The following is a 21,188-nucleotide window of genomic DNA, read 5'->3' on the forward strand; positions in this document are numbered from 1 at the left end:
TATTATTATCATCTTAGTATCCTATATTTGATACAGTTAATGAATCCATATTGATGCATTATTAACTGAAGTTCATACTTAATTCAGACTGCCTTAGTTATGCTCTTTTTCTGTTCTAGGATCCCCCGTAAGATAGCACATTACATTTAGTCAGCAAGCTTCCTTAGGGTCCTCTTGGCTGTGATACTTGTTTTTGATCATCTTGATAGTATTGAGAAGTACTGATCAGATATTTTGTACAATGTTCTTCAATTGGGATTTGTTTGTTGTTTTTCTCATGATTAGACTGGGCTTATGGGTTTTTGGGAGGAGACCACAAAGGTAAATACCATTTTATGACATTATTATCAAGAGTAGATGCTATCAACATGATTTATCATCTTTGATGTTGACCTTGATCACCTAGTTGAGATATAAATAGATATAATCCACATAAACAACATCTCTTTGGAGTCCTCAGTAATTTCTAGGAGTATAAAGGAATCTGGAACCACAAACCTTCAGCAACTAACACTTAAGAGGAATTAACAACTATCTGATAAGAAAAGAGAGACCCAGAAGTTAAGGGGGATGGAATGAGGGAGTGATGACCAAGATAAAATTCGCCTATTTCTTTATTGTACCTGGCATTAAGACATGAACTGTAGTTCGTTTTGATCAGGGAGTTAGTTTTGTTTCTTTTTTCATGTTGACATCTAACAGATAATATGTGGAATGGTGACTTACTTTGTTTTTATTAGGTTTTAATGTTTTGTCCGAGTCATATCATCTGCAAAAAATTTTGTTCTTTCTTTTTAATCCCTATACAGCTGAGCCTGTGGGTTTGTGTATGTGTGTCTAAGGGTGAGAGTTGGGGCAGTCTATAGCTTTTCATATTTTTCCAGAAATTTACCCATTTTGTGTAGGTTTCAAATTTATTTAAGATTTAATATTTTTTTATTTTAAAAACCCATCGTGTCCTCTTTTGGGGTCTTCTATTTTGTGAATGTGGCACTTTTGCTCTGTCTTCCATCTCTCAAGTTTTTTTCTGTATTTTCCATCTTTTCCTTTCCTTATGCCTTCTTGTTGAATTCCTTTATTATTATTTCAGCTCAATAATTTATCATTTTTTTTTCTAGTCAAACCTGCTGTATACTTTATTTCACCATACTATTTTTATACCTGGTATTGCTAGCTGTTTTCTTTATTATTGTTTGGTTATGCTTTATTTTTACAATATTCTTCCATATTTTTATTATGGTTATTTTAAGTTTGGTTCACTAGTTTTTGCTCCTTCTACCGAGATTTTTCAGTTTGTTTTCTTTCACAGCACTTGGGCTCCTTAGGACATTAATTCTTTTTGAGTGTGAGCTTACACTTTCTTGGAAATAATAGTCTCCTGGGAATATTAACTGCTTTGTCTCATACTGTCCTAGATTAAAAGGTAAGGGCACAGAGATTCTTTTGTTCAGTCTAGGGAATACATGTGTGAGGGTAGAGAACCTCCTGTTAAAATTGTTGCTTCATCATTCCTCGTTTGCCCCTTCCACTCATATTCTGTTTCTTATAGGACTTTTTTGTCTTCGTGCTGTGGGCCATAGTTCTTTTCCACAGGCTGCCTCCTTAGTTGTAACCATTTAGCTCATTTTGGGGAAAGGGCAGTGGAAGGTAGTGGTCAGCCTCTTCACCTGCACTTACGTGCATACTGCAACTGCACACATGCACAGTTTAGAAACAAGTCTTTAGAACTATATTTAATGCCTCTGGTTGGTTTTAAATCATTTTCTGCTCTGGTGGTAAAGATAGCATGGACAGTGATCTGTCCCGTATTATAGAGAAAAGGGCACAGAAAGTTGGCTCCCAATCTTCCTTCCTACCCCCAGCACTCTTACCTTTCCTCTTTCTGTGGTACTATACTCTCCTGCTCTAAGGTTGCTTCCCATCCATTCATCACTAGGCATGAGTTTAGGGAACGTGTTAGTTACTTCACTGATCAGTAACTCAGTTCCCATTTGCAAAAGAAATCGATTACCTTCTTTTTATCTTTGTGTTCCCTGCATGAAGAATGGCTAAGGTGGTGGCTGAAAACGGACCAAAGATTCAAAAGAACAGTAGCTGTATTGGACAGTTCATTAATATAAGACCTTTGCCTGCTGTGATGTGTCCACAATATAAAGATCAAAAGTAGAACTATTAAGGTAACTAACTCCCAAGTAAATAGATTATGTCACTTTCACAGTAGAAAGCGATTTGTTTGCTAAACTAGACTTGAGGAAAACTGGCTTTAAAGATTTATTATTTCTTTCAATATCCATAAATAATGACATCATTCAGGGTTTTTAAAGTATGGATTAAAGATTTTTCATAGGCGTTATCACTTGCTGTTTTTCCTTTGTTTTAAGACATGCAGGTGCGTCTTGTAAAGCAGGATATAATTAAAGCCAAGACACACAGAGCTCTACATTTAATGCTTAATTAAAATTACACACATTAAGAATCTTAAAATAAATTTTTTCCTACTTAGAAAAAAATAAAGTGGGAGTCCTGTAAACCTCAGAAAGAAGTTTTATGCAAAGGATTAGGATTTTAGCATGTTGGAGATACATGAAGATAAATTTGATTTAAAGTCAGAGAAAATCTTTATCTGCCAACTGTCTAGTGAGGGTAGAGCAAGGATTTTTATCCAGACTTCAGATCACCTTAGTAGATTTTCATTGGCTTATGACAATTTCAGAAGTTACTTTAAATTTATATTAAATTATATAATATAAATTTAAAGTGAAAACAGCAGCATTGGAGTAAGAAAGAGCTTGGGGGAGAAGGAATGACTTTATATATGTGTGTATATGTAAATGAATTTATATTAATATATATATACACACATGTACACATACACATAAAATTTAATTTTGCTCAAACATTTATTGAGTTTAGCAAACTAACCTACCTTCAGTGAGTATACAGCTATGTCACATAGTACTATGCTAGGTTTTTGACTGAGTTATGTTCAGAGCAGTTTTAGGGCTCATAGGCAATATTGTTTACTGCTTTTGGGGAATTAGTAGAAAGTAAAGCTAGAGGAAATAAGTAACAACTAACATTTGTTAAATTTCTGTTATGCACTTGGAGGAGCTACTCCAAATGCTTTGCAGATGGACTCTTGTAATCTTCATATAACCCTATGAAATAGTATTATTACCCCTTTTAATAGATGAGAACACTGAGAGATAAGTAAGTTGCAGGGTCACACAACTAATAAGTGTCAGAACTGGCATACGTTTTTGTCTCCAGAGGCCAAGCTTTAATCATTTTCCTATACCGTACCTCGCCTATGTTAGGATCAGATTATACAGATTTTACAGTTTGAGTTTTTCTTCAGATAATGTCAAACCATTGCATTTTTTTTTCAAGCAGAGAAAATCTATTCTGAGTTGTGGCTTAGGAAAATTATCTTGGCAGAATTATGGAATAGTGGAGGGGCAACCAACTGAATATTAGAATTATATGAGGTGTTTTGAAAAATCCCAAATGCCCAGGCTGCACCCCTGTTCAATTGAATTAGAATCTCAGAGGGTGACATGTAGACTGTCTCCTAAGTGATTTCTATGTGCAACTAAGGTTGGGTACCATAGAAATAGAGGCAGTTAGTCCAGGGAACAAGTTAGCATGTAGTTGTATAATCTAGGTAAAAGGTAATTTAAACCTATAGGGTAGTAGTAGAATAGGAAATATGTCTCTTCTGGATTTTTCTTTTTTCCCTAGATTTCTAGAATCTGCACTTTCCATGTCTGGGTTACTGTATTTATGTGGAGAGAAAACAATTTTTTGCACATTTACTATGAGCCCTGACCTTAGCTTGATATCTCCCACACTTTCTTATTTATTCTTTCCATAATATTATAAAGTATATAATATATATTTCTGTACTCTCTTTTTAGAGATAAAGAAACTGAGGCTCTGAAGGGGTTAGTAATTCTCCTAAGATCACATAGCTAGTCAGTGTGCTATGTTAGGATTTCAGTTCACATACTCTAATTCTCTTATTCTTGTCATTGAATGTAAAGGCTAATGTGTTTATGTTATAAACTCATCTGTATTATAACTAGCCTTTTTAAGCATCCCTTTAAAGTTTTTATATACATTACCTAATGTATACTTCAAAAAGTAGGTAATACATGATTTATTTTATTTAACCCAAATCTTTGTTCTCCTGTAACTAACTGTGACTTTTTTTGTCTGGGGTGAATATTTTGGCATTTAGGTACTGTGCAGTTGCTGAGGCATGTAAAGCAGTTGCTAACTGCATTTTTATGTGTGGTAGATATTATGAGTCGTGGAGGCTGATGTTCCCATAATATTATTAGCAGTCTTGTCTGTGGCTTGATAGTGAACAACGTGAATTACTAATCAGTCATATGTTAGAATAGAACTCTAGAAGGAAAGTATTTGTTTTACAGTCCTTATGTCTTTTTAAAAATTATCTTTCAGTTATAGGTGACATTCAATATTATATTAGTTTTAGGTGTATAGCATAGTGGTTAGACATTTATATAACTTACGAAGTGATCCTGGTGAGTCTATTACCCACTTGATACCATACATAGTTATTACAATATAATTAACTATATTCCCAATCTGTACTCATCCTTATATCTTAATTCAGATCCTGGTCATGATTAAATATAGAATGTAGGCTCATGCATCTGTGTGAAGAATTGGCCAAAATGAAATTCCAAGTAACATAAGCTCTTATTTCAGACTGAAAATCAAAATCATTTAAGCAGGTTATAAGAGTAAGCATCATACACTGAAGTATTTATATACATGAGCTATCTCATATAACCAGTTTTGTATCTAACCTGGCATGATTGTGATGTGATAACATGGTTTCTGTTGTGTTGTTAATTCATAACATTTTCAGGTAACCATGGATGGTTATGTCAGATACAGAGGAGAATATTAATAAAGTCCAAGGCCAAGATGATGGGTTTAATTTTTTTAGTAGACAATCACTTTTTTCTGATTTCATAACTGCAGGCTTCACCAGAAGTCTCACCAGATGTGTAACATTAGTTATAATTGGCATATTGATGGATTTTGAACTTTTCTTGTATGTAAAGACCTAGATGAAGGAGGTTGATGTAATCATGGCAAGAGACCACTAGTACTGAAAGAAATATGACTTACGTTCCATTACCAAAAACTGATGGGGAATCTGTAACAGAATTATTGAAGAGAAAGGATAGGGGAATTCCTAACATTGGATTTTGGGCATATGATGATGGCTGAGACTGATAGTTGAAGAAAATATGAGTATGCTCTAAGCACAACTAAGGATATGCTTAGCACTGAGGTACTTTTCTATGTTGAGTTTTTAGTATAACAATTTTAGGACAAATAAGAAAATTAAATTCAAGATATTTATTCAGGTTTACCCAGGGGATATTGTAGAGAGGTTTCATGATCATAGTCCATATTAGTTCTTTGTGTATTTATATTAAGTGTGCAGAATGTTAAGTTTTGTCAAGTACAAAGATGAACAAGACTTCTTTTTTGCCATAGAGGATTTAAACTAATTCACTTAGTAAACAGAGGAACTCAGTGAATTGCAAGTAAGAAATTCTTGGCTAGGCATTAGGATTGTAATAATGATTAAGCCTTTTTCATTTATGCATTTATTCATATTTTCAATATCTGTTGAGTGTCTTCCATGTGTCAGGCTCTGTTCTAGTTTTAAGTGATACAACAGTGAGCAAAACAGACATAATTCTGACTCCAGTGGAGCTAACGTTCTAGTGCAGGTATACAAAAAATATATACTTATATACTGTGTTGTGCGATGATGGTTGTGATGAAAAATAGAGCAGGGTGAGGAGGACAGGGAGTGCCGGACTAGGGGATGGGTGCTTCTGCTTTTAGGAATATTGTGGGAGTCTTCTGATGGAGTGACTTTTGAACCGAGCCCTAAACATAGTTTTCTAGGCAGAGTGAAGAGCCAAGTATGGAACTCACAGGTCTGTTAGGCAGACTGCTGACTAGGCTGTAAGTGTTGAGGTTTGAGTGAAAAGGTGAGTGAGGGGTCTTTCCACCTCCTTAGTTAGTCAGGAAGACGGAGCTACCGGGGCAGTGTCCTTAGAAACATGTGGAGCTGTGGGGCTCTTCCCTGCAGTTCTGCCTAATAGAGGGATGCAGTGACAAGCAGATGGAATATCCCTGTGTTATGCCTGGCTAGGATATAGTATCCCTTTGTTACGCTTGACATGGGAAGTTAGGAAAGCCCTTACCAGGGGCTGTGGGGTAAGGCGAATGACTGCATCAGAAGGGTGGTTGGGATGGCCTTAAGGGGCTGGAGCTCAGAAGAGGTTAGGTGGGAAACTAATTTGGGGAGTTGTCAGTGAATAGAGCCCGCTTAAAAATCAAGTCCACTTCTAGGAATTTGTCCATTTCACCCATGTTGTCCAGGGAATTTATATGCATATATGCACAACCCAAGGACACGAACAATGGTGTGGAGTGCCTGGGGAGGGGGTGGGACGGGGTGGAATGGGTTGATGGGGAGAAAAAGGGACATCCATAATATTTTAAACAAAAATAATAAAAAAAAAATTTTAAAAAAATCAAGTCAATGGAATCATCCAGGGAAAGCATGTTGAATAAGGACAAATGAGATTCCAAAATGCAGCCTTGGGGAATAACTACCTTAAGGGGGCAGAAAGGGGAGGGAGCCAAGCAGAGAGAGGGAAGAAGAGAAAGGAGAGAAAATAGCTGGGAAACTAAGGAAGGGAAGAGAATTTTGAGAAAAGAAATGGTCAGCAGTAGAAAAGCTAGATAGAGAGTGGTCAGTTAAGCTGAACTGGGGAAAGGTAAGGTCATACTAGACCGAGATGTCCAGTAGGGTAGCCATTTATGACTAATTTACATTTAATTAAATATTGAATCGCTCAGTCTCACTATCTACATTTCAGCAATTTAATAGCCATATGTAGCTAGTAGTTTCCTTATTGATTAGCATAGATAAAGAATATTTTCATCATTGCAGAACGTTCTATTTGATAGCACTGTACTAGACCATTATAATATTAAGAAAGTAAAATAAGTTTGATTTTTTAAAATTTTTTATGCTAGCAATAGAGAAAATACTCTAAGATAACTATGAATTGTAAAAAAAAAGATATTTGAAGGACAAAGTTGGGGAAAGATAACATCAGCTTGAAGTTTGGTAGCAGAATTGGCTATTTGAGTTGAGCCTTCAAGGTCAGGGAACTTCTGAGCTATTGAGCAGGGAAGCAAAAAGAAAGTAGGTACAAAACTGCAGATCACCCTGAGCAATCAGTTTTACTAGACAGAATTTAGATAAGTGGAGTTGTGGAGTTACAAGGCTATTTCATAGGAGATCAAAACATTTCTGTGGAATGAGTAATTGGGCCAAATTGTAGAAAATTTAAATATTGGGGTTTGGAGCTTACGTTCTAAAAAAATGGGCACTATCCATGTTTTTAAGTTAAGGAGGAGCAACATGTGATAGTTGGTAAATTAATCATTCCCTTCTAGATCCTTTCTGAGTCTTTATCATTTGTTGTATACTAAATAATTTTGCTTTATGTCTACATACTGCTTTAAAAAAAATCTATGAAGTAAATTCTGGAAAGTTGTAAGTTTTAATAATTATGTATACACAGGAGAAAATACACTTCAGAAAAGTTAAATTACTTGCTAATTAATGGTTTAGCTTCAGGAATGAGTTATTTGGGTAGACTGGAGATAACTTATCTCAATGTCAAAGAAATTACTATACAATACATACAGCCTTCATTATATGATTTTCTTGACAATAGGAATCATGTCTTTATCATGTTTTTGAAATATAGTAACTAACATAGTACATGAATGAGTGAGATGAGATTGAATGCAGGAATATTTATTGAAAGGGAGATAGATGCAAAATTTGATAAATGAGGTAATGTGGGTCTGGCCTACATGGTATTAATGGGAATTTAAGGAAAGGACTTGATGTGAGAAAGACATTGTCTAGGTAAAAATCAGATGACTTGATCAGATGTTGGGGGAAAAGAGTGTCAGATGACTCAAGGGTTTAGGTCTGAGTGATTGAAAGAAAGATGGTACCATTGAAAACTTAGGCAAATTGGTGTGGAATCTTGTTTCTGAGGGAAACTACTGAGTGCTCTTATTGACTTAAAGATATTTTATAAAACAAACTTAAAGCCCTTCCTTTGTTAATAGAATTTTATAACAAGAAGTTAATATGCAATAATGTCCAGATATATAGGTAGCAATGCTTTGGAATGAAGTTTTGGAATGAAGCTAGGTCTGAAGAAAAAACTAGGTCTGTGAAAAAACAAAGAACATTCCAGAGAGAACTTCACAGTTGGGAAATTGACTGTAATTTCCTGAAGCTTCAGGACATTTTTCCCAAAAGGATTTAATTTCCAGTGTAAACCTAATATTGCACTTTTTTTCTGCTTCTTAAAAGATTAACGCACCTCTTAATTCATTTGCTCAACTGTGGGTGCTCTCTAGATTCAGATTCTGGTATATAAGATTAAATCACTCCTGAGAAAATTTGTTTCTTTTTTAGATCTTGCCATATTCAGAAGTTGCTGAAGTTCAAGAGACAGTGAGTAATATAAATAGTGCTATATTTGAAATGTTAACATTTTTACAAATTTTTTAGGATTTCAAATTGGAGCCTTAACATATATTTTTCACTGTATTTAATCATAAAAGATTTTGTCATAAGAAGTAGCTAATGTAGATTGAAAAGATCAGTGTAAAAAGTGTTTTTATTTTTTCCAAAATGTAAAATAGGTTTTTGTTTTTTTTGTGTGTTTTTTTTTAAATTTTATTATTGTTTAAAATATTACAGATGTCCCTTTTTCTCCCCAATGACCCGTTCCACCCCATTCCTTCCCCCTCCCCAGTCCCTCTCCCCACCATTGTCCATGTCCTTGGGTTGTGTATATATGCATATAAATTCTTTGGTTACTCTCTCCCCCTCTACCCACCCGCCCTCCTCCATCCTTCTGACATTCATCAGTCTCATCTATGCTTCCATGTCATTGAATCTATTCTGTTCATCAGTTTATTAGGTTCTTTAGATTCCATGTATAAGCGAGATCATGTGATATTTGTCTTTCGCTGCCTGGCTTATTTCACTTAGCATAATATTCTCCAGGTCCATCCATACTGTCCCAAAGGGTACGAGATTCTTCTTCTTTACAGCTGTATAATATTCCATGGTGTAAAGAGGTTTTAATCTTTTTTTACTATAAAAACAATTCATACTAATGTGGCATATTTAAACAACATAAAATATAAGAAATAAAATTCTACCTTATAAAGCTAACCACTGTTACATATGAAACTTTATAAAAGTCGAGTCATAACACACAAACTTTTTTATAAACTATTTTTAAAAGCCAATATAAAAGCCAATATATAATGTTTTTCAGTCATTGAAAAAAAGACTTCAATGACTATATAGTATTTTATTGTATGACTGTATTTTTATTTAATACCTTGTTTTAAATAGATTATTGTTTTAGATTACTGTAAATGCTGTTGTGATACATATATATGGACACATCCATTTTGGATGATCACCTTAGTATACATTCCTAGAAGTGGAATCACATGTGTGATTAAGTTATTTTTAAATAAATACCTGGCCAGCCAGATCATATTCTCTATTTAGCAATAATAAGCTCTGATTCCCAGAAAAATATTCCCTTACAATCTCTCCTATAAAATTCAGGGGTAAAATGTGCACGTGTATGTTTTGCAGGCGATTGCAGGAATATGAAAAATTCAGTTATATGTTGAAAGAACAAACAGATCTCAGCTGCATTCTATATTCCTCTCTGAAGTGTCTTACTGTAATAAGTGCCCAAAATAGCACTAGGTAGAGCACTCTTGAGGTGTTTTATATAATCCTGATTCTGAATTGCGGCTTCTGAGACCCAGCTGCAGCAGGAATGCTTCTAGGAGTGCAACTTGATTAGCTTTACTGGAGGTGCCACCTGCTTGAATCTTTATTTTCGAGGTGTACTGGTATCAGTGCTTGATGAGCTCTTTGTGTTTGCACTTAAGCTAAAAGGATGACTTAAGTCAAATCAAGGAGGTGCTGTGCTAAAGGCAATAGAATCTAGGTGCTGTATAGATCTCATCATTTTTGTATAATAGGGTGGCCATCTGTCTTAGATAGCTGAGGACTGAGAGGTTTCCCAGAACAAAGGGTGTGATTATGAGTTTCCTTTACATTTCTTAAAGATTGCAGGTTTTATGCTAATTATACACAGCAAATACTTAGAGTACATTAAAATAAAATCACGTTTTTTTGCATAATGTTCTTTTCCTGAGATTTGTAGACTAAAATCAGTAATGACTTAGATAATGGCTTTATTTCATGCTTTTAATTAAAGTATGTTGGTAATATACTGGCATGTTACTGTAATTTTACTATTTTCAGCCCTTTTGCCAAAATAGAGAATTTATTTCTGTGTTAAAGTTGTTTTTGAGGTGACTGTGTGGACATTGTCTAAGGGATAATGGTAAACATGATAAATTACTCAAATAGAGAAAATGTGTGTCATATCCTAATGATCTTTTTCTGAACAAGGTGAGGAAAATTGCCTGTATTCTTTGAGATTCTAGTAGTATTTTGGTTTGCTAACAAAAGCCAAGAAGAGTGGCTAGCTTTTTGTTGTTGTTTTTTAAAAATCTTACAACATGCTTGGGTAGAGTGTTTCAATATCAGTAACTTCACATTGACTTTATTCATGTGTTATACAAAATGGAACTGCACAAATTAGACCCAGGTCCTAAAAGTGGTAAGAAGAAGTTAGTAGTGTGCAGTTTAGCCATGTGCAGCAGAGACTTCAGTAATGTAAGTTACTTGGTAAAATTAATTTGTAATCTTCAATTACTTACATCCTGTTTCCTGCTAACATCACTTGCAAGCAACTCTGGGAGGGTTTCACTTGCATCCCGATGTAATGCCTTTGTTTCCACATTCTTCTGGGGAAGGTTTCTGAGGCCATGCTTATTTTTCGTTGTGCTTCTGCTTTTATTTGGAGCATGTCAGCTTGGTTCTTAGTTCTGTTGTTCCATTATTTGTTTTCTGGTATCCTTTATCTTGTAGCATTTTTTAATCTGCTGTGATTAAGCCAGTAAGGTAATATAGCCTAACTCTCACACATATCATAATTTATAATAATTTTTTACTACCATTTCCCTGTACAGGTCTGTTTGTCCAACTGCTTATTTGACATTTTGACTTGGATGTCTAACAGGCATTTCAAACTTAACTTGTTCCAAACTGAGCTACTTATGTTTCTCCCTGTAAACTAGCTCCTCTCACTGTCTTTTGCATCTCAGATAATGGCAGTTCCGTTCTTCCAAGTGCTCAGCCCTCAACACTTGGCATCATTTTGATTCTTCTTTCTTTTTTTTAATCCCATACTTGGTCTATTTAGAAATCCTTTTGACTTTACCTTAAAAATATATTCAGAAATCAGCTACTCATCACCCTCACTGCTACCACCTTGGTTCAAGTCTCCATCTGTTCCCTAGTTTATTGCGGTAACCCCCTAACTGATAATACCCTTGTCCCTAGTCTATTCTCAACATAGCAACCAGAGCAATCCTATTATAACATAATCAGATTATGTCACTTCTTTTCACAGAACCATTCAGTGGCCCCCATCTCATTCAGAATAAAATCAAAGTCCTGACTAGGTCCTGTAAAGTCCTACACAATCTAGCACCCATTTACTTCTTCGACTTCATCTCCTGATACTTTCCTACTTGCATTGTATTTCAGCCTCTTTGGTGTTTTTACTGTTTCTTAAACACTCCACACTTGCTCCCTTACATATCCTCTACTCTATACTTGCTCTTCCCTCTGCCTGGAATATTCTTCCTTTTTATGTCCTAAGTAAGCTCATTTTACTCAGTCAACTCTGTAGTGAAGCCTTCTTAGGACATCCTATTAAAAATTTTAACTCCCTCTTCCGTAACGTGTTATATGTCCTCATTTTCTTACAAACTTTTACTTATTATGTTATTGTTCATCTCCCCCATTAGAACATAACTACCACAAAGGCAAGAATTTCATCTGTTTTGTTCAGTACTATATTCCTTGGTGCCTAAAACAGTACCTGTTTATATAGTAGGTATTCAGTAAATATTTGGATGGATGGATCTATGATAGGAACAGACTATGTTTATTTTGATTATTATTCAGTGTCTTAATCTGAAAAAATTGGATTAATTCAATAGAGTCAGATTTATATGATTCAGATATGCTTGAGGATATAAAATTGAAAGTCAGCATAATTTGAAACAGATATTCAGAAGTTGCTGTATATGCTAGGGATTATTTTCTGGGAGTTAGCAGGCAAGAAGTACAGCTGCATGGAAATTGACATATTGCTGTTAGTCAACAAAATTTGAAAATATAACAGGAATGTATAATGAAAGTGAACTTAATCTTTTGCCCTACATAGAAGACCAACTCAAAAACCTTCAATATGATCAGCCCTGTGAAATTAAATACTCCCAACCATGTATAAATGGTTAGAACCATTGCTTTCCTTTAGGAAGTTCCTGGTAATACTAGAGAAACTAGTAATTATATCAGTACAGGAGCATTTTTTTAAGAAGATGTCTATGAAACATTTGTAAAGTTTGCCACAGTTGTCTCTGTCAGTTTCTTAACTTCCTTCAGTTTCCAATATTATATTAGTTATTTATTGGTGACAACAAATCATCCTAAAATTAAGTGGTATAAAAAGCATTTATTACCTTACAATTTCTGTTGGTCAAGCATCCAAGAACAGCTTTGCTAGTTGTCTCTGGCTCAAAATCTCTATAGTTGCAGTCAAGCTACTGGGCTGGGGAGGGGGCTTGCTGCAGTCTTCTCTGAAAGCTTGACTGGGTGGATGGGAAGGGGATGTGAGAAGGATCAAGGTGGGAAATTCACTTCAAAGTTCACTTAGTGGTTGTTGATAGACCTCAGTTCCTTTGAGTCATGGGCCTCTCTGCAAGGCTGCCTGGCAGTGGGGCAGCTGGCTTTCTCCAGGGTGATCTACCTAAGAAAGAAGGAGAGACTGCAGACAAGATGGAAGTTATAGTCTTTTTACAATCTAATCTCAAGAGTGACATCACTTCGCTTCTGCCATATTCTATTTACTAGAAGCGATTTCAGCAAGACTAGCCATACAGTCCAAGAGAGGATATTATACAACAAAAAGTGGGGGTCACTGGGCCATTTTAGAGATTGCCTACCACAAATACTTTAATCTCTTCCCACATGCTTGCTAGTTGTTCTCACATGGTATTAAGGACTTGAGCACAATTAGTTCATTGTCACTAAAGCTGTATTTTAATTTTTTTAGTTTATCCTGTGAAACTGAAATCAGCTTATAGAAGAATGCACTTAAATGGGCAACTGGAGAAAAACAAATAGATCAAAAACCTTTATTTACTTACTTATTTTTTAGCAAATACCTTTAAAAGACATTAGAAAATAATTTTTCAAGCATCGTGAAATAATCATCACCCAGGGAACTAACAGGGCCAAGATTTTTTCCCTAGGAGACAACAGAAGTCCAAAGCAAAGGGCTGCTACCTTTTTTTGTTTGTTTTGTCATAGCCAATTAAGACTGCCTCATTCCCTTTAAATAAGACCAAGCAATAATGTAATTGGTGGGAATTTTTTGTTTTTGTTGTTACTTTAGTTTTGATATGTTATCATACTTGGTATTTGAAATGAAGGAGAGCGGAGAGCTAAGGACTTTGTTTCTACCAAGGGAGACCAAACACTTGTCCATAGGTAACATTTAGTGTAATGTTGTATGTTTAAATAGTTACTACAGGTCAGCAGTCTTTTTTCTGTTTCTTTTAGTTGATTGCAAGTTATTCATTTAAAAATTGGTCTTTATCTTCCTAAGGACTAGTAGCTTCAGATGGTATGGTAGATATTCAGGAGGTCCTAAGAAAATTTTGTCTGACTTAATAAAATATATCATTCTAATCAATATTACTCTTTTGTTTTTTGCCATTTGAGAAATTAATTGTTCTACTTTATTCATGCCTTTGTAAAAGGTCTTTGCACAATGCTTGGAATATAAGCACTCAGTAAATGTTCTTTTCTTTTTATAGAAAAATTAGACTGGATTTCATGTAGCGTTACATGCTTTCATGGCATGCAGAACTAATACTTAATAGTGCATGGGTGTTTTATATTTTTAAACCATTTAAAGTTAAGAATGAATAAGTTTGGCTGTACCTTACATTTCTAAATAATTTTTACTACTCCTAACCTGTATCTTAAACTATAACTGAAAGTAATTTTTGACTTGAGTGATTTCTAAAACAAAATACTTGGGTGATTTTTCTTTCTACTTTCATTTTCCAGAGTAAAACAAATATTGGATAATGCCTAAGCCAAGATCTTTTTATGTGTGGAGAAGGAAATTCCTTGTGTATTGTGATTATTAGGATTGATATGCATGTGCTTTCTACTTATAAACTAATGCTATTTTCCTTGTCCTTTTGTTTCACTGCTGCTTCAATCCTGATGCATTGTGCTTCTTCCTTGTTTGGATTTTATTTGTTTGCTGCTCAATTACCCTGCATTAAAAGCTTCTTGGTGATAGCAAAGATGTCCTTGGCCCATCAAGTAAGTAGCTAAAGTTCAAATGCCATGTTTGGAGACATGATAATGTTTTGATGCATATTTATAAAAGGCATATGGTATTTTTGTTTTGATTATTAAGTATTCTACTTTTCTTTCCAGGCATTGAAATACAAAGTAAAGAATATTAATGGTTATTTAGTGCCCATCTGTTGTCATTGTCCATCTGAGATCGATGGTATTTGTATATTTATATCTGAATTATCTAAAGATAGATTACTTACTTAATTATCTGGTTAATGATTTAGGACCTTTTCTTCATAGTATTTCTTTCTGCAATCGTCACAAAACATAGGTCAGACTACTTTGAGGCTGGACATGGTATAAAAATTTCACTGCCTTATGACAATGAAAAATACTGTTTTATTCTATTGGAATTTTTATGTAATAGATAATTTTGTTATGAAAATGTGTCATTTATACTTTGGGATTTCATAAGTGAGACATGTTTCATCTTAGGAATTTAGAAGATATTCCTACCCTCACCCCCTTTTGACTAGACACTGCTAGCTTTGGGGGATATACAATGAGTAAAACATGTGTCCTGCCCATAAAGATAATTATAATCTAGCAATTAAGTTAGATCCATGAATAGATAATTTCAAAACATTGTGACAGGGGCAACCTTTGTATTAAAAGTCATAGAATTATTGCCCTAGCCTGGTGGCTCAGCTGATTGGAGCATCATCCCATGCACCAAACAAGTGTGGGTTTCATTCCTGGTCAGGACACATACCTAGGTTGCTGGTTCGATACCTGGTTGGACGGTAGGAGAGGCAACCAATGGATGTTTCTCTCTCACATTGATGTTTCTTTCTCTCTCTCCTTCTTCTCTCTCTAAAAAAATCAATAAAACGTATCCTCAGGTGAGAATTAAAAAAGAGTTATGGAGTTTACTGAGGTGAAAGGAACTTCAGAAGTCATCTAAAAAAGAATTAATTTTAGGAACCTGAAGCTAAGAACTGAAATGTCCAAGAAGTTAGAGTTGGTTACTTGCCCAGTGTGTCTTCCACTGTTTTTCAGTAATTAAAATATTACTGCATCGTGAATCAGACAAACACTTTTAACTTTGTTGAAGAGCAATGTGGAAATCATATTGATATAGGAAGTTTTAGTATTTATTATTAAATAGATATCTGACTGCCAGGCTGGCGTGGCTCTATGGATGATCACCGACCTATGAACCAGGAGGTCATGGTTCGATTCCCGGTCAGGGCACGTGCAGGTGTTGTGGGCTTGGTCCCTAATTGGGGGCGTGCAGGAGGCAGCCAATCAATGACTCTCTCATCATCGATGTTTCTGTCTTTCTCTCCCTCTCCCTTCCTTTCTGAAATCAAAAACATTTTTTAAAAGGATACCTGACTGTTGTAAATGTGTTCACTGCTTTGGAGTTCGTTTTTTGTTGTTCCATTGGCCAAGGGAGGACACTGAACAAGATAATGGCAAGATTTCTTCTATTTGTAAAATTCTTTGGTCAAAAACAATTGCTATTTGTCTCTAATACTGCTTATAACATGTATGTATTTTGTTCTAAAAAGAGAGATGAAAGTAGAAAATTTGAAAGTAAAGAAATTTACACAAATACCAAAACATTTTTTATGGTTTCTTATTCAGCCTTACTTGTGATACCTGGTAGATATTTTCTTTCTTTCTTTTTGTGTGTGTGTGTGTGTGTGTGTGTTTTTATATTTGTTGACAGTATTACAGATTGTTTACAGTATTACAGTATCCCATTTTCTCCCTTTTTGCCCCACTCCACCCAACCCCTGTCCCACCCCAGGCCTTCCCCATACTGTTGTCTGTGTCTATGGGTTATGCATATATGCAAATATGTTCTTTGGTTAATCTCTTCCTGCCCCCCTCCCCCTGAAATCTGTTATTCTGTTCCATGCATCCTTAGTTCTGTACCTATTTTGTTCATCAGTTTATTTTGTTCATTAGATTCCACATATAAGTGAGATCATGTGATATTTGCCTTTCTCTAACTGGTTTATTTTGCTTAGCATAATAACCTCCAGGTCCATCCATGCTGTCTCAAAGGGTAAGAGCTCCCTTTTTACAGCCTTATAGTATTCTGTTGTGTAAATGTACCAAATCTTTTTTATCTGCTCATCTACTGATGGACACTTGGGCTGTTTCTAGGTCTTAGCTATTGTAAATAGCGCTGCTGTGAACATAGGGGTGCATATATTCTTTCTGATTGGTGTTTCAGGATTCTTAGGAAATATTCCCAGAAGTAGGATCACTGGATCAAATGGCAGTTTCATTTTAATATTTTAAGGATTTTTAAGGAAACTCCATACTGTTTTCCAGAGTGGCTGCACAAGTCTGCACTCCCACCAGCAGTGTACTAGGGTTCTCCTTTCTCCACATCCTCGCCAGCACTTGTTGTTTGTTGATTTGTTGATGGCAGCCATTCTGACCGGTATGAGGCGATACCTCATTGTAGTTTTAATTTGCATCTTTCTGGTGACTAGTGAGGTTGAGCATTTCTTCATGTCTCTTGGCCATCTGTATGTCCTCTTTGGAGAAGTGCCCATTTAAAAAAAATTTTTTTCCTCCTTTTTTAAAATTGGTGTTACAGGTGTCCCATTTCCCCCCCATTGACTCCCCTATACGCCTCTCTTACCCCCTCCCTAGGCCCACACCCCATTATTGTCTGCGTCCATGGGTTATGCATATATGCATATAAGTTCTTTGGTTTATCTCTTCCCTCTTGGATTGTTTGTCTTCCTGGTGTTGAGTTGGATGAGTTTTTTGTGTATTTTGGAAATTAACCCCTTATGAGATGTATTATTGGTGAATGTGTTTTCTCATACAGTGGGCTCCCTTTCATTTTGTTCATTCTTTAGCTGTTCAGAAGCTTTTTAGTTTGACGTAGTCCCATTTGTTTATTTTTTTCTTTGTTTCTCTTTCCCTAGGCAATGTACGGGTGAAAATCCTGCTATGTGAGATGTCTTGAGATTTTTTTTACTGCCTATGTTTTCTTCTAGGATTTTTATGGTTACATTTAAGTCTTTTATCCATTCTGAGTTTATTCTTGTGCACGGTGTAAGTAGGTGGTCTAGTTTCATTTTTTTGCATGTACCTGTCCAGTTTTCTCAACACCATATATTGAGGAGACTATTTTTACCTGGCCCATATTTTCAGTGGATTTTTCAGTTACTCTAATTACCTCATGCATTCAGATGTTGGCTCAGGTAAACTGATTAGCACAGCTGAACTTTACAAATAGAATTTAATTTTTTAAAATATCAATTGAAATGGTTCTATTTTAGGAACTGAGTTTTATAAATGGAGGTCTTTAATTTATTTGGAATAGAAGAAATTTATTGTTAAATATTTTAAGCACATATAAATAAAAACATACATCATATATTAAGCATGAGTTTATATTGTACTCTGCCAACTGTTAAAAGGGGACTGTATAATTATTTCCTGGAGACAATATATCTTTTAGAGTGAGAAGTAACTTCATATAGTACTTTATTAGGATCTATATCATTGAATGAAAAAGCTATAATCTTATATATACCAACATATTTAAATTATTTAAGTATTTGAGAAAAGGTATACTTTCTGTAAGGGGAGACTTAGGATTTACATAGAGATCATTTATGATTTTAAAATAAGTACTTAACTTCATCTTATCTTACCTTTCACTTAGATTAAGGGCAAACACCTGACTTTGAAGCTTATAAAATTCTTCAGATTTTATATTGAGTTGAATTCAGAAGGTAAAGAATGGTAGTTACAGAGTCATATTCTCCTTAGAAGTCCCAACTGGTTTGTTAATTATGTTACTACTAATTATTCCATTGTGATAAGTTTCTACTGTAAAGATGTAAAGCAATATGAATAGCAAAGTCGGTTACTTTACTTCCACTACAAAGCAAAACCAGGAGAGGGCACTGTAATGCTGTCTTTAGCAGGTGAGGTAATTGATTGTAATGTCAGACACTACGCTGAAATCATGCAGTGATTCATTCATCAAATATTTATTCAGTCATTTAGCAAGTATTTATGTTACTTTTATACCAAGGGATACAGATAAAAACAAAGTCACTACCCTTTTTGGGCTTATACTTAACTAGACTACAATTGTGCAAATGATGTAGGATATCAAAATGATTTTTATAATGTGCAGATCCTTTTTTGTTTGTATAGTTTTTAATGTTTGTGAATAGGATGAGAGGAAAACTAGAAAAATAGGCTTTCTGGGTTTTTTTCTAGGGAAGTATATTCTGTATATTGCTATTTCTACAAACCTTCTCACTTCAAGTTTATCAAAATGAAAAACAGTAATACCATGGACACTGACAATAGTGTGGTGAGTGCCTGGGGTGGGGGGTGGGTGCAGGGTAGAAGGGGTCAATGGAGAAAGAAAGGGGGCATCTGTAATTCTTTCAACATTAAAGATAAATTTTAAAAAACAAAACAGTAATACCTCAATCAGTAAGAAGTTAGAAAGGGTCGAATGGAACTAAATGTACACTTCTTAGACTATTGCCTTTTCAATATGGTAAAGTTATTCAAGATGTAGATACCTATGTCTTACTGATGGAATACTAAAGCATACTTTAATTCTATTAGTTGTTCTTCTCATAATGTACTTTAAATTAGCCTTAAATGTACTGCCTGATACTATAAAAAAATGTAGCATATGTAAATTATAAAGCATAATTATAGTCAGTACATTTTGAATTTACCACTTCAGAACTTGAATCTTAATATGTCATGTCCATCCATGTGCATCTTCTCTGTTCTTTCCCTTGCCAGCCCCCAAGAGGTGATGACTATTTTGTAATTTTTATCATTCTTTAGTTTTTATAAGTAGACTTTTTGTTTTGTTTTGTTTTTTAAAAATTTATGTATCACTAAGGTTTGCTTGGTTTTTAATTTTATAAGAATGATAGCATGTCATCTTTTGGGACTTGTTTTTTGTAGTTAACATTTTATTTCCAAGATTTAGCCATGTTATTGGGTATAGCTGTAGATCACTCCTTTTTCAGTGCTACATACTATTTCATTATATGCATATACCACAACATAAAATTCCATTTTATTTTCAATTGATGAGCATTTAAGTTGTGGTGATTTTTGCTACTATGAACAGTATAGCTATCAACATTCTTATTTTTGTCTTTTGGTACACACATGTAAGAGTATTTCTAGTTATAAAGCTAAGAGTGGAATTGTTAGACCCATAGGGTATGCTTAAGTCACTTTAGTAAGACAGGTCTAAGTAGTTTTCTACAGTGCTTATATTAGTTTATACTCCACCATCAGTGCTTAAAATGTCTCATTGATCCCACGCTTATCTATTTGATATTACCAGACTTATTTTTTGTCAGTTTTACTGAGTGCAAAGTTTTCATTGTGATCTTGATTTGTATTATTCTGATTACTAAAGAGGGTGAGCATCTTTTTGTATATTTATTGACCATTTGCATTTCTTCCATGAAATTACCATTCAGGTTTCCTCCCCTATTTTTCTTTTTTTGTATTAAAAATTTTTTTATTGAGGCATAGTTGACATACAACATTATGTTGGTTTCAGGTATACAATGTAATGATTCAAGATTTGTATATATTGCAAGATGATCACAATAAGTTTAATTAACATCCATCACCATACATAGTTACAGATTTTTTTTCTTGTCATAAGAATTTTTAAGATTTACTCTCTTAGCAACTTTCAGATATACTGTACAGTATTGTTAATTATAGTCTCCATGCTTTATATAACATCCACTTGACTTATTTATTTTATATTTGGAAGTTTGTACCTTTGTCCCCCTTCACCCGTTTTGCAACTGCACTCAACCTCTTCACTTCTGGCAGTCACCAGACTGTTCTCTATATCTATAAGTTAAATTTTTTATTTTTGTTTTTCTTTTCCAATTCTACATACCTTATTTGTCTTTTTCTGTCTGACTTATTTCAATTAGCATAAAACCCTTAAGGTCCATCCATCTCTGTTGTCGCAAATGGCAAGATTTTGTTCTTTTTGTTTAATCTCCACGGGCATCTGTAATACTTTCAACAATAAAGATAAATTTTAAAGAAAAACCTCAAAAAAAAGATTTTATTCTTCTTAATGCTGAATAATACTCCATTGTATATATGAACCACATTTCCTTTATCTATTTATTCATTGATAGACACTTAGGTTGTATCCATATCTTGGCTATTGTAAATAATGCTGCAGTGAACATATGACAGCATATTTCTTTTCAACTTAGTGTTCTCATTTTCTTTAGATAAATACACAGAAATGGAATTGCTGGATCATATGGTAATTCTATTTCTAATTTTTTGAGGAACCTTCATACTGTTTTCCTAGTGGCTGCACCAGTTTACATTCCCACCATTAGTGCCAAAGGATTTCCTTTTCCCCATATCTTCTCCAACACTTTATTTCTTGATTTTGTAATAGCCATTCTGAGAGGTGTAGGGTGATTCCTTATGTAGTTTTGACTTGCATTTCTGT

At 34.6% G+C, this 21,188-nt stretch overlaps 1 protein-coding gene across 4 annotated transcripts in view; it reads left to right on the forward strand.

The window, feature by feature from the left end:
- The window catches only part of OSBPL8 (oxysterol binding protein like 8), a 160,073-nt gene that overhangs the window by 57,173 nt on the left and 81,712 nt on the right, over positions 1 to 21,188 (forward strand). For 2 of the 4 annotated variants that reach the window (XM_087814528.1, XM_016199405.2), the window contains 2 exons: positions 8,576 to 8,614; positions 14,644 to 14,680. The exons of 1 other annotated variant lie outside the window; for it this stretch is intronic. In XM_087814528.1, the coding sequence (XP_087670654.1) occupies positions 8,576 to 8,614; positions 14,644 to 14,680 (76 nt within the window). The remainder of the gene's footprint in view (positions 1 to 8,575; positions 8,615 to 14,643; positions 14,681 to 21,188) is intronic. One more of the 4 variants, XM_016199407.2, reaches the window with a different exon arrangement.

The sequence above is a fragment of the Miniopterus natalensis genome, chromosome 2 (genome assembly GCF_054644295.1).
Source record: "Miniopterus natalensis isolate mMinNat1 chromosome 2, mMinNat1.hap1, whole genome shotgun sequence".
Classification (NCBI taxonomy): Eukaryota; Metazoa; Chordata; class Mammalia; order Chiroptera; family Miniopteridae; genus Miniopterus; species Miniopterus natalensis.